Source organism: Thunnus albacares, chromosome 5 (assembly GCF_914725855.1).
Source record: "Thunnus albacares chromosome 5, fThuAlb1.1, whole genome shotgun sequence".
In the NCBI taxonomy this organism is placed as follows: domain Eukaryota; kingdom Metazoa; phylum Chordata; class Actinopteri; order Scombriformes; family Scombridae; genus Thunnus; species Thunnus albacares.
In genome coordinates this window covers 29,749,611-29,764,712 of record NC_058110.1, presented here as the reverse complement: position 1 = coordinate 29,764,712, position 15,102 = coordinate 29,749,611, and the positions used below count along the sequence as shown (strand labels likewise).

At 37.3% G+C, this 15,102-nt stretch overlaps 2 protein-coding genes across 2 annotated transcripts; both read right to left on the bottom strand.

The window, feature by feature from the left end:
- Positions 1-2: 2 nt before the first annotated feature.
- Positions 3-989, bottom strand: LOC122982297 (P2Y purinoceptor 1-like). The gene has a single exon (XM_044351482.1). It carries the CDS (start codon positions 987-989, stop codon positions 3-5), a length of 987 nt encoding a protein of 328 aa, XP_044207417.1.
- Positions 990-4,262: 3,273 nt separating this feature from the next.
- LOC122982990 (P2Y purinoceptor 1-like) lies at positions 4,263-5,409 on the bottom strand. Its single transcript, XM_044352648.1, has one exon. It carries the CDS (start codon positions 5,333-5,335, stop codon positions 4,349-4,351), a length of 987 nt encoding a protein of 328 aa, XP_044208583.1. The 5' UTR covers positions 5,336-5,409; the 3' UTR covers positions 4,263-4,348.
- Between the last annotated feature and the right edge of the window lie 9,693 nt (positions 5,410-15,102).

Sequence of the window (15,102 nt, the reverse complement as noted above, 5' to 3'; positions counted from 1 at the left end):
TATTAAACGTCATCTGTGAGTTCTGTCATGGGTACACTACCAGAGTCTGTTGGAGGTGGACGTCTGAACATCTGACGAGCTCGCTGGAGCAGCTGTCTGAGCTGAGAACGAATATCTTCATTTCCATGCAGATAAACCAGAGGGTTGAGAGCACTGTTCAGACACACAAGTCCACGACTTATCTGATGAGCAATGTAGACTCCATTAGACCAATCATAGCATACCTGCTGTTTTGATAAAACTCTTGACCAGAGGATGAGGTTCTTGAATACATGATAGGGGATGTAACAAACAGAGAAGAGAACAATCAAGATTAGCAATAATTTCAAACTTCTCTGTTTCTGTACCTTGTCAATGGTATTTTTGCGGCAGAGAATGAGAATCACATGTCCATAGCAGCCCAGTGTGATGAGGAATGGGAGACAAAACCCAGTGAGTGTCCATCCGAGGCTGTATTTCAGGTAATCCTCAACGTATGTATCATTGGTGGTATCATAGCATTTCCCAGGTTTGTTTCCAAATGTCTTGGTGTAGAACATGTCTGGAAGACTTTGAACACTCACCAACAGCCAAACCATCACTGAAATAGCCACAGAGTGGGTGACAGTTAATCTTCCCATCATTCTCACTGGATGGACAATGGCCAGGTACCTGTACACACTTATGCAAGTGAGGAATCCAATGCTGCCATATAAATTTAAGTTGAAGCAGAATCTTGTTATCTTGCAGAATGCATCTCCAAAGATCCAAGTACTCTTCATAAAATAGTACACCATCAGAAATGGGAGTGTGAGCAGATACAAAATATCTGTAAGACCAAGGTTCAGAACAAAAACATTGATGATCTTAAGTTTCTTCCAGTTGTGCAGCAAAGACTTCAGTCCCCATCCATTAGCCACCAGACCAACGATGAATACTGAGATGAAAACAGGAGGCAGGAATCTGCTTGAAAAGTCGAAGTTGATATGTTGACAAGTTGTGTTATTCATTGTTGGTGAAATTCCTTCCCTCGGTGTGTGTGTGAAATAGAATAACAGTTCAGCAGTTCAGAAAAGACGTCCTGTTTTAAGCCTTGGCTTCTGAATACTAGATATGTGTTTCTGCACCTGCGAGTTTACAGGAAATGGACACTTAAAATTTCATTGGTTGACTTGTTGGTTATTTTTATTAAAACTGAAAATAGAAAGTGAATCAATGCTCAAACCAAGTCACAGCTTAGACTGCAATTACAGGCTAATATGTACTTGTCTGTCTTTATTTTTGTGACTCTTCTGACAATACCTTTTCATAAATGAAAACTGAAGTTTAACTCTAATTTAGTAGCCTGTGTGTGTGGCACCATTTCTAACATGAGTGCATTAAATATTTAAATTAATCAATTAGAACATTCAACGATTCCAGGCAAATATCAATTTATCCTCCCCTATCTTTACTTAGACCTGAGAAAGATATTTGGAAATGTTTAGCACATTACATTTCACCACTTTATATCAGAAAGGCTGCAGTTCTTACTAGTGACCACACAAAGTTTCACACTACATATTGGAAATTATTTCTGTATCATGTAGTCAGCAGAAGTTCTATAGTGCAGGACTACATGATAATTGTACTCACTTTCAGTTAAGTCATTATTTACCATTACTTGGGTAGATTCCACCAAGATAGAGATTTTTACGGAAATGAAATAAAATAAAATAGATGCACTTGATGAATAAACTTCATAGTTTGCACTAAGCTATTAGAGTAAAACGAGGTGTCAGGTTTCCACTGTCTGGTTGGGTTTCGTATGGTTTACCGCTTCCTTTGGTAAAGCATGTTTCTATTTAAGCTGTGAGTTGATTGTATTATTTTGATATGTTATCAATATACAGTAATATAACAAGAAATGTTTGATTTGTATGGCAGTGTACCTCTGATTATCTCAAATGTTGTCGTTAATAGCTTTGTTTTCTGGTGATCAAATCATTTAGCTTTGTAAATCAGTAATAAGCCTTTTAATAATAACAGTGTTTGGTTTGGATACACTCCAACCAAAAATGTTGTTCAAAATTTGGCAAACCAAATATTGTACTAATTAGAAATGGCCTATTTCAAATCTATAGCAATTATAAATTATGTCTTTAGCATGGATAAAGAGAGTTACAGAATACATCTTTTAAAAATAATGGTCTAATATCTTGAGAGTTGATAATGTTTCTCTGTAGATTTCTAGCCACACTAGCAGCATAGCTCTCACTGGCCAGCAGCCACAATGCAGCAGGAACCTCTGTGTGTGTTTGTATGTGAGCAAGTGCACGTACATACAGCGGAGGATGGCGGTGGGGTTGACTGATTGGGAGTGAGAGATGCTTTGCTCAAACATGGTGCAAAACACAATATTAGAGATCTTTTATGTAATTATAAGAAGTGTAAGTGAGGAAAAAGACATCACCTGCAATAGTCTCGTACCGCGAGCATCAGGGTGTTGACTGCAGCTCATTTAATGGCCACAGATGTCACTAGTGAGAGGGAATTTCTGACAGAACCTTTAATTCTAATCACAACATGGCATAATGTGACAAGGATGTATGGATGTCATACATTGTTATTTTTTATTTAACATGCACACAGATCCATACCTGCTTTGCATGGGATGTGCAATGACAATAATAGTCCCCTTGAACCTTAGTGCTACTGAGTTCTGTCACCTACAATCACTTTACCTCACAGTAAACTATCAACACTGACATATACCAATATAAATTCTCTGTCAGCTAGAAACAACATGAGGTACTGAGTATATTGTTGTGTCACACTGGATGTAGCAGGATCAACAGGAATATATTTGTTTATTTTAAAAATCACCCCAGTAAAGGGACACTTTGTCTCTAAGAGACCAAACAGGCAGTTGCTCAAGCCCCCTTTGAGGTCCCTCTGTGCATGTGCCTGACCTTGTCAATGGTATTTCACAACACAGAATACAACTTTGAAAATTAAAGTTTTGTGAACGTTTTAAAATTTGAATGGGGTCTGCTTTCACCAGTCACACAATAGCAAAAGACAAATGACCCAGACAAGGTCAACTTCTCCAGCAGCATCAGGGCAGCAATCTGTTTCAGCCACATTTCAACAGAGGGAAATCTTGCAATTTTCAGGCCAATGGTAGCACTGAAGTCAGTCAGTCAGTCAGTCAGTCAGTCAGTCAGTCAGTCCATCAGACTAACCTGCCATCCTTCCACAGGGCCCAGTGCAGCGTGCTGCTACGACTCTGCTCTCTGCAGATGGAGAAAACTTCATTCACAGTAATTATAACAGTGAATAATCAGCCATTTAATTTGTGACTTCAAATGTTAAGACACATCATACAACTTCAAGGTGTTTCTTTAAAACAATACAAAATATCAGCAAGACTAAGGTTCAAAACAAAAACATTGACATGTCCCAGTTTTTTCCATTTCTGCAAAAAAGACTTGAATCCTCATCCATTAGCTACCAGACCAACGATGAATACTGAGATAAAAACAAGAGGCAGAAATCTGTGTTCAAAGACAAAACTGACACGAGGACAAGATGTGCATCCCTGCATAGTCAGTATAATATAATTTGAACTCAAAACAAATCAGACAAGATTTTAAATCAAAATAGAAGATTATCTCACTTTCTTGGAAATAGAGTTTTTGGAGTGCAGTTTTAGCACTTAAAGTACAGTTGTATGATGTTAAGCATATCATGTAAGATGTTATTCATAAGTGTGCAAACAGTTTGGGTGATCCAGTTTTTCACCCACACAAATGAGAAAGTAAGAGTCTCCCTCTGGTGGTTCCTACTTCAGAGAAAACACTGCAAGCCTTTCTGAACAATCATAATAACATATTGAGACTTGAAGATTTAGAGAATTTATTATTTCAGTGATTTTTAAATTTTTTTTTCTGCATATATAAACACAATTTTCCACATATACAAGTCTGAATTATGCTCAGATGACAACAACAGCATGGTCATATATAAACTTAAACAGTATTCTAATTTGATTAACCTTTTGTTATTTTATTCATTGTTAACTGTCTTTCATGCTAAACATTCAGTATAATCACACAAATTTAAATATTAGCATGAAAAAAATCTTATTTCCAACCTGTTGCAAACTCAAAGTTTTGGTGGTTACATAAGCTGCGTATTGCAAACACAGAACTACTAGGCAAGACAAGTTTATTTATGTAGCACATTTCAGCAACAAAGAAATTCAAAGTACACTACTACTGCTGAGACAATGAAAATGAAATTAGAAACAGAATCATTATTTTTGAGAAACATTTACAAATATATACTAATATTTAACATGTTACTGGAAAAACATATTTTTCATGTATTAAACGTCATCTGTGAGTTCTGTTATGGGCACACTACCAGAGTCTGTTGGAGGTGGACGTCTGAACATCTGACGAGCTTGCTGGAGCAGCTGTCTGAGCTGAGCAGGAATATCTTCATTTCCATGCAGATAAACCAGAGGGTTGAGAGCACTGTTCAGACACACAAGTCCACGACTTATCTGACTAGCAATGTAGACTTCATTAAACCACTCATAGCATACCTGCTGTTTTGATAAAACTCTTGACCAGATGATGAGGTTCTTGAATACATGATAGGGGATGTAACAAACAGAGAAGAGAACAATCAAGATGAGCAACAACTTCAAACTTCTCTGTTTTTGTACCTTGTCAATGGTATTTTTGCGGCAGAGAATGAGAATCACATGTCCATAGCAGCCCAGTGTGATGAGGAATGGGAGACAAAACCCAGTGAGTGTCCATCCGAGGCTGTATTTCAGGTAATCCTCAACGTATGTATCATTGGTGGTATCATAGCATTTCCCAGGTTTGTTTCCAGATGTCTTGATGTAGAACATGTCTGGAAGACTTTGAACACTCACCAACAGCCAAACCATGACTGAAATAGCCACAGAGTGGGTGACAGTAAATCTTCCCATCATTCTCACTGGATGGACAATGGCCAGGTACCTGTACACACTTATACAAGTAAGGAATCCAATGCTGCCATATAAATTTAAGTTGAAGCAGAATCTTGTTATCTTGCAGAATGTGTCTCCAAAGATCCATTTACTCCTCATAAAATAGTAAAACATCAGAAATGGGAGTGTGAGCAGATACAAAATATCTGCAAGACCAAGGTTCAGAACAAAAACATTGATGATCTTAAGTTTCTTCCAGTTGTGCAGCAAAGACTTCAGTCCCCATCCATTAGCCACCAGACCAACGATGAATACTAAGATGAAAACAGGAGTCAGGAATCTGCTTGTAAAGTCAAAGTTGATACTTTGACAAGTTGTGTTATTCATTGTTAGTGTAATTCCTTCCCTTGGTGAGTGTGTGAAACAGAATAACAGTTCAGCAGTTCAGAAAAGACTTCCTGTTTTAAGCCTTGGCCTCTGAATATTAGATATGTGTTTCTGCATTTGCGAGTTTACAGGAAATGGACCCTAAAAATTACATTGGTTGACTTGTTGGTTATTTTTATTAAAACTGAAAATAGAAAGAGAGTAAATGCTCAAACCAAGTCACATCTTAGATTACAATGACAGGCTAATATGTACTTGTCTGTCTTTATTTTTGTGACTCCTCTGACAATACCTTTTGATAAATGAAAACTGAAGTTTAACTCTAGTTTAGTAGCCTATGTGTGTGGCACCATTTCTAACATGAGGGCAATAAATATTTAAATTCATTAATTAGAAAATAGCTATAATTTCATTTCTCTTCAACCCTGATCAACAATTATATTCAAATATCAATTTATCCTCCTCTATCTTTACTTAAACCTGAGAAAGTTAGTTGGAAATGGTAAGCACATTACATTTCACCACTTTATATCAGAAAGGCTGCAGTTTTTACTAGTGACTGCACAAAGTTTCACACTACATATTGAAATTATTTCTGTATCATGTAGTCAGCAGAAGTTCTATAGTGCAGGACTACATGATAATTTTACTCATTTTCAGTAAAGTCATTATTTATCATTACTTGGGTAGATTCCACCAAGATAGAGTTTTTTACTGAAATGAAATGAAATAAAAAATGTGCACTTTATGAATAAAGTTTATAGTTTGCACTCAGTTATGTATTACAGACAGGTACTGTGTTAGTGGATAAGCTATTAGAGTAACACAAGGTGTCAGATTTCTACTGTCTGTCAAATACAGATATAAATAGAAATACTGGGCCCTCTGCACATCCCTAATACTCACAAGGCATCTTCAAAGTCTAACAACTACAACATAGTAAAAACAATTTGGATGAATGAAATGGACTCACAACAACTATCTAATTGTAATCCCACACACAGGTTCTAGTGGTAGCTATTGGCACCACTAGATGATGTAGTTGTAATGCCATACAGGAATAAATAATCAGAACTTCAAAAGCAGATTATTTTAACCTACATTATCTCAAATCAAGGACTATTTTAATGCACAATTCAGAAGGGCATTTTTGCTCCTCAAGACTTAAAAGGGCCATTTTAGTTGAGGAATAGACCTTACTTCTCCTTAGAGTGAACTTGTATGAGAAAATGAGAGAATAATCATAATAATGAAAGCACAGCACAGAGCACGGAGTGATGTGTCATCATATTTAAAAATAATTCCGTTCAAAGTCTGACTAAAACTGAAACTAAAGCAGAATATTTTGTAGAAGTCTAAACAAGTTACTTTCCACCGCTGAACATTTGGCCGTTTGTTATTTCAGACACTTTAATGCTGTGAGAAAACGCTCCGCTCTGTCTGTCTCTCATGACGGGCTGGACTGAACCAACTCAAAGGGTGGTCCGAGAACATCAGATTTTTTTATTACTTGTTTTTGTTGCTAAAAATAGAAAAATTATCATTCATATGGGCTGCTTAAAAAGAATCACCTGATTGCGGGGACTGTATGATGATAAGGTTATTTCTAAAAAGACAAAAAAGTAGGGTTGCAAAAACATAACTTTGCTCCCCCTAATTGAATAATGGGAATGCATTTGCTGACCAAGAATAACTCAGTGAGTAATTGAAAAGTGTGACTAAGAGACTGATCTTGCAGGTGGGTGAGTCCATCCGTTTCTTTAGTAGACTCAACACACAGAGGTTGACTAATGTTGTCTTTTTCTGGGTGACTTTCTGCCTTCGGTGACCGGACTTTGTCCCGTCCTGCCAGGGTGCCTTTCAGAGTTTTTCCCTATGAACCACCTGAAAAACAAAAAAAGTGTGTTCAGAGAGAATGTGAATTTTTTTATTTATTTATTAAGATAATAATAATAATAATAATACTTCATTTATATAGCACATCCATTCTAAAGGACTAAGTTAGGGATGTTGCTGTAGATTGCTGATGTGTTTCATATAGGCCACTATAGTACTAAATCCACTAGTATGAAAGAAAACAATTTCATCTGTTACAAAGTGGTAGACGCTACTACACAGAAAGCAATGGGACATTATCTAAAATTAAGTCCTTTGGAGACGCCGGCATATAAAATGAAGGAAAATGAAACTCACCTTGTAATTTGGAGTATCAGAATCACAAGTCCAGCTCCACTCACAGAAATGTTGACATGCCGCTGTAACGAGAGATTATTTTAGCAACAGTACAGATGAAGCCAGTTGCCATGACTCTGATTTCAAACCTCAATTCAATTCACTTAATTCACTCAATCCAGTGCTTTTCGCATTAAATGGGAATATAATTCAAGATCAATCAAGATTGGTTAATAAGTCAAAAAGAATCTCAAATAATAGATCTCAGGCCTAACAAAAGAAGTATATGCTAGTAAAACAGCTTATTTTGTTTGATGCTGTGATCAGATGGCATGGTACCAAATCATTATCATGACAGAAGTTAGGGCTTACAGCACAATCCAGACTGATTGGAAATGCTATGTATTTTGCCTCAAGCAAAGCAAAAAGGAACTCAGCTACTGATCTGCTGGATGAAGATGAGTGAAAAATCATCCTCTACTGTCCAGGCAGATGTGTGCCAGCTCTCTGCTGTGGTATAGAGCTGCTGCCAGCTGAAGCCCAAGCAACAATGTTTTTTCAAAAACCATCTACAGGTGAAATTGTATCAAATGCTACAGACTTGTTTGGCATCCCCATCTGTACAACTTTGCTGAATTTGGTTATCATGGAATATTAAATTTAAGAGATATAGCAGTTAATAAGTGGTATGTTGCTATTCTATTAATGGCCAAAAGGTGGGACTATTGGTGCCATGTTTCAATATGTCCTCCACATTCTTATGGAGAACTTGTGTACCAAGTTTCTTTTTATTAAAGACAAGACAATTGTAGAAATATGTTATATTGTTGCTGTATCGCCGACTGTGGGTAGAATTGGATGAAATGCTAAACATTGGTCACAAAAATGCAGACTATTGCAACAAATTGTTGCACACACACATTCTCTCTCTCTTTTTGTGCAGACAAAAATGCTGACATCCTCTTTCATTTCTGCTCTTTCTCAAACTAACAACTCTCCCCTTAAAGGACCAGTTTAGTGACATCTAGCAGTGAAGTTGCAGATTACAACCAACTGAATACCACCCTTCCAAGCGTATAGGAGAACTTACAGTAGCCTTGTCTGTTCTGGGCTACTGTAGAGACATGTCGGTGCAACATGGTGGGCTCCATGGGAAAGGACACACTCCCTATGTAGATATAAAGGGCTCATTCTAAGGTACCAAAAACAACAATTCTTATTTTCAGGCTAGTATACACTAAATGAAACATCCTTATGAATATTATATTCCATTTCTGCCAATAGAGCCCCCTAAATCTTACACACTGGTCCTTTAAACGGGCCCTCGAATCTATCCAGGCAGAACCATATTTCTAGCAGGGCTGTCCTTTCCCTTATACCAACAACTGTTATATGACAATGTCACTCGTATCAGTTAACACTGTTTATAGACACATCAATAGCAACATAGTCCTCACCATAAACCAAAATAATTAGAAATAACATAAATACAAAACCAAACATTACCAAACCAAACAAAATAAAATAAATCCCCCCATACTTGGACTAACCCATGACATCACTTGTGATGTCAGCAAGAGCTTAAAAGCAGGAAGTGGTCCCCCTTTGTCTCCTGAGAACACAGTGGGTATATGGTAAGTTACAATCAAAACTAATCTATAACTCAAGAAACTAAGGGTATGGTTGTTGCTAAGGTGGTTCCATAGGTTGTTTGCCTTGTCCACTGGATTTTGCATGACACATGTACGGATGTGTTTGAGAAGTTGACAATTTGAGTAAAGAATGAGAAAAAGAAATATATTCCTACTATTGTTGTTTTACGTAACCTCCTGAGCTGCCAGAAGTCGGCCGAAGGGCAGTTTCCTGAAGCGGACCAATCAGAACAGAGTGGACTCATCAGGAGGCGGGTCTTAAAGGGACAGGAGCTAAAATGGCCTGTTTCAGACAGAGGCTGAACTGAGGGGCTGCATAAAGAGCCAGTATAAGATAAACCCTTTGAACTGTAAATCAAGCAAAGATATTCATGCAGCGTCCCAGAATATCAATATAGACCTGGAAATGTTCATGATGGGTTCCCTTTAAAGCAGGATGGAAGTTTTGTCTTTAAACTGATGGTAACTGTTAGGCATAGGAACAATCAAACAAACCCAAGACACCTTTTGCATCCCCAGTCAGGTTTTGGGGGTTTAATCACAAATGGTATCACAAAAGTAAATTGCTGATAACTTTTGGACAAATTGATGTTTTGCATTGGTGAGAAACAACTTGAGTTTACAGATAAATATAAGTATCTTGGTTTCTTTATAGATTAAAGTATGTCATTTTTACACGGTACATCAGTTCAAGCATATTCTGAGTATGGTATTGGGAGGTATTACAGGTAAAAAAAAAAAATTCTATTGGAGGTGAATGGGCATCTGAAAAATTTGATTTATTAGAAGAGTGTGGACTTGAAGAAAATTATTTCCAAAAAGCTAATGTGGAAGTGGAGGAGTTTAAATACTAAATCTTGGGTAAATGCATATGGTGATGAGGGGATACAAGCACTGTCAGCCCTCCGGTATCAAGGGCAGAGATTCACCTGGTCAGCATCGCACCTACAGCCATGTTTGCACAACACAAGTCAGGGAGGAGCAGGCAGGACGGCAATTATCACCCACAGTTGGTACCCAATTCCCCGTACAAGGAGCTCATCAAGCCTAATCAGCACCTACATAAGGAGAGGCTTCTCACAGCCAGAGGGGGGTCAATTTAGATCTCACCTCAAACCACAGCTCACACCTATACTCTTTGTTCCTAGATGCAGAAGACTGACCGCCTGCCTCACCGAGCCTGACAACTGCCGAGACAACAATTTCTCTTCCCTGCTGCCTGCACCGGCTTCCCTTCTCCCTTGAGATTTGGCCCAGGCAACCATCACCACTCTTTCCCCTAAGCTTTGTCTCCAATAAAGCACCCCTCTGGGGAATGTGTTTGCACCTTACTACTGTATCCGTGTTGTGTTGCTCCAACAATGTCTTTCGCATGCCACAATACAAACACGGGCAGAAGAAATCTGGCAAAAGCCAAATTTGAGAACTTATTGTTTATTTAAGAAAGATTACAAATATGAATATAAAATATGAGATCACTCTGCGCACAGATACTATGTGGTATTTTACCACTAGATATTGAAACTGGAAGATACAGAGGTGTGATTGAGGATGAAAGAACCTGTGAATATTGTGATCTATATGAGGTGGAGAACAAAATTCATTTAATTCTATACTGTCCTTTATATCATGATTTATGACAAAACTTATAAATTAATTAATGTGCATTTTAAACATGGCTGTCACTTTGAAACTGGATTTTCATAATTAGATAGTGCTCAAAGATTTCCTTGGTACAGTTCAGTCAGAGTTTGTCCCTTCCTACAGCTGACATCCACCCTGAATCACCTTTTGCACCTCCACTGCATATAACCAACACATCCAAGCATTGCTTTCATTGCTGATGATGCTGATCAACACACACTATTGTTTGTTTCAGTGTCAGCGAGAGAATTGACTAAAATGATGAGAAGAATGTCAACATAAGTCCATTCATAGCCTTGCTTTGATGATTGAAGCCTCCATCAGTAATTATGTGAACAAATCCTGTTGGTCATTGTTTTATTATTAATACATGACCTGTGGAAATGTGATTAAGATATTTTGCAAACACGGGATTCATTATTTCGATGTCAAAAAATGCCTTTAAACAATCAACTGATTGAAAGTCATGATTTTTGGTTGAGTAAATGTCACACAAGGTTCACAGCAAATGGCTTTTCCTCTTGTTTCAGGTTTTATATGGTATTATTATTTTGTCTTTTCAGCTCAAAGATAATTAACTATTAACTACTTTGTGGTGTCAACACCTGGATTTAAAGACCCTGGACCCAGAGGCCCAGAAGTGGAAGAAACACTGAAACTCCTTAATTAAGTAAAATTACAAAAGTATTATGAGCAGTATTTTGTTTGTGTCTACAAGCAGGAACCGCAGATGGAAATAAGCTACTGTACTAGCTATATCGGGTACAATTCTTCTTCCTGTGTGAGATGTTTTACAATACATAGTCCCTGACAAATAAATGTAATAAATTAAACTAAAATGTACTTAAAAGATTAAAACTAAATCCAAAATAATGCCTTTCAGTGTGTTATATGTACATATATTACTGGATCATAATTATTATTGATGCATTAACATGTAAGCAGTGTTTTAATGTTGTAGCTAGTTAAGGTGGGGCTTATTCTGACAACTTTATATAAATGTTTCATCTTTAAGAATGCACCTTTTATGCATATTTTATTATATAAATGTCTGATAAATGTAGTCGAGTAAAAAGTACAACATTTAGTTGTAAGTAAAAGTCCTGCAAGCATGAAATGGAGATATTCAGCAGTGTACTGCACTCCACTCACTTCACTCCATCTGCTGGAGAATGTTGGTAACTGCAACTAAAACATTTCACTTCCTTCTCTGAACTGTTATTAACTTTTTGGCAGATTAATGAACAGTGGTGGAAGAACAACCTGCATTTAAGATTCTACTTAAGTAAAAGTACTGTCTGTGTGTACTTTTAGCAAGTATTATCAGCAAAATGTTTATAATACATGGAATATAACTCTACATTCCTTGCATATACAGTACTGTGCAAAGGTTTTAGGCACTTTAGATGTTTAGATTCTTATCCATAATGCAAAACAATCAGGGAGGCGTCTGATTGGTCCCAAATTTATTCTGCAGCATGACAATGAGCCCAAACATCCAGCCAGAGTCATAAAGAACTATTTTCAGTGACAAGAGGAACAAGGAGTCCTGTAACAGATGGTCTGGCCCCCACAGAGCCCTGATCTCAGCATCATGGACTCAGTCTGGGATTACATGAAGAGACAGAAGCAACTGAGACGCCGAAATCCATAGAAGAGCTGTGGCAACTTCTCCAAGATGCAGAAACAAACGACCTGCCAAGTACCTCAAAAACTATGTGAAGGTGTATCAAGGAGAACTGCTGCTTTTTTAACCCCTTAACGTCCACCCTTTTTATAGAATTTTCGCCTATTTGGCATACCCAAATGGAAAAGCTTATAACAGAAGAACTGTAAGGCCATGATGCAGGTATTAGGCTTCATTTGACAAGTGACATCTTCTAGTTTCTGGAAATGTTCTTGTTTAGCATGTGGCTAAAACACAAACAAAACTACATCAGTTCAAATAAGGCTCAAAAAAGTGTTTTTGGTCCTCATCTATAATGACTCATATTTGAATAACAATAATTAGGACATGCTTTATGCCAGAACTATGCAAATCACCACATACCTTCTACATCTTGTCAACCTGTATAAAATCCCAGACCTCTAGGCCTAACCTTATGGGAGCTAGGGAGTTTTTAGTTTGTGGTGTCACTGGTGTCCCCGAACCTCTCCAATCATCTCAAATTGGCCAAATTGTGCCAATTGCTTTTACTCATTACTGTGTGATGCGACCGCTTACAACTGGCTTAAGTGGGTCGCCGGTGACCCGGTGGATGTTAAAAGGTTAAAGGCGAAGCTGCTCACAGCAAATAGTGATTTCATTCAGGTTTCTGCTGTTTACTGAACTTTGTATTAAGTCAACTGATAAATAAAAACTATTCATGGTGTTATTCTTGAAAGTATCCTCATTTACAGCATTTTTCACAAGTGCCTAAAACTTTTGTGCATTTTTTGTTTTTCCTTTTTTAATTTCTTCTTTACTGCTACTTTTTTACACTTTGTTCTATCTCTGCCAAATTGATTATTTTATTTTAATGTAATTTGACAATATTTTAACATTTGTAAATACCTTGGAGGGGAAGGGTGTACAACTGAATTTCATTGTACAATCCTGCATTGTATAATGACAATTAACATGAACCTTGAACCTTAAAATATCAAAGAAAAATATATTATATATTATATAATATTATATTATCATATACGACACTATTAGATTGATAAGACACTGAAAGAAACTGAAGCTTCAGTGTTAGAGCATCATGTTACTGTTGTAGCTGCTGGAGGTGAAGCTAGTTTCAACTACTTTATATACAATTAATGTAGAAATGGTGACTTGGTGGTAACTGGGTTTATTTATAGAGGCTCTGCATTGGCACACCAGTTAAAGCATGACGACCAGAGAGGAGATCCATTCAACTGTTTATTATATTTTCACAGGATTTCCACTTTAGGTGTTGACTGGTACAGATGATTTTATAGCTAAAAGGCAAACTAAAACAATAATTGGTAAACAATATCAAATATCAAATAGCACTAGTTTGCCATTATGTTAATTCTACAAAGAAAAGCAATTAATAAAACAAATATCCATAACTCAAACACACAAACGATACATCCAGTGTACAGTCAACAGGAGAAAATATCTGCTTCCACGTACAGAGATTATGCTTCAGCAGACAAAGGAAGGGGCTGAACATGGCCTGATTCAGGCCTTTTATCTGTTCAGGTGTGACCTGTTTGGTTGAGGCTACGTCCCGCCCATCTAGGACTGGGCAGGAAGGAGGATTTTCAACAGTTAGCTAGTTTAGTCTAATGGCTGCGTGGAAAGCAGACTGTCCAAAGAGAAAGAAAGAGATGGAAGTCATGAGGATCAGGTCCAAGAGAAGGCAAAGCCATGAGGAAGCAGCTAGAAATGGAAAGATTCAAGAAGTAAAGGAGAACGAATCAGGTAGGAAGCATGATGAATATTGTTTTTTATAAGGATAAGATTAAGTTCTTAGCATTTCTAGCCATGGTGATTAACTGTGCCGCTTAGGCAGGAAGGAAATCCGAGAGAATCGAGATAGTTGTTGATGCAGCATGAAAGTTTTTTTTATATCATGGAAATTACTGGAGAGGAAGTGCAGGGGCTGTTGAGAGAGGCGTTCAGTCCCTCTCAGAGCCCAGATTTACATGTTATATTAGAGAATGGGATGAGGGGAGAATTGAGTGTCATTTTCAAATCAGCAGAAAGCTGTAATGCAACATTTTGGGTGTAAACCGCCTCTAAAAATCAACAAAGAAGAAGAGGACCTAGGGGTCGGGCACCTCCCAAGAATCACAAGATAAATCTGAGGGGTCGTGAGATGATTAATGGAGGAGGAAAGGTTAAAATGAAACTGTCTTAGTAGTTTAGAGGGGAGGTCTCTCTTTGGTCGAACTGCTACACTGCTAAACACTACTTTTTTTTTTAAGGAAAAATCTTAATCTGAAAAGTAAGCAGTAAATATATCTGTTAAATAAATGCAGTGGAGTGAAGTATAAAGTATAAAATGGAAATACTAATTTGTACTTAAGCAGCGCTTGAGTAAATCCACATCTAATGAGATATATTTGCATCGCTAACCTCATAAAAACTAATTGACCTGTAAAACCTCTAATTTATTTTTTAATGGTAGCTTCATCATTGCTTGATTCATGTGTGAGGTGACTCCTGCTGACCTCTGTTTATTGCGTGTGTACCTTGTCAAATCCAACCAGTAGGCTACTCCTATGCTTGAATAATAATAATGAGCGTGTGTTAGTTGGTGGCAATTTGATTAAACACTACTT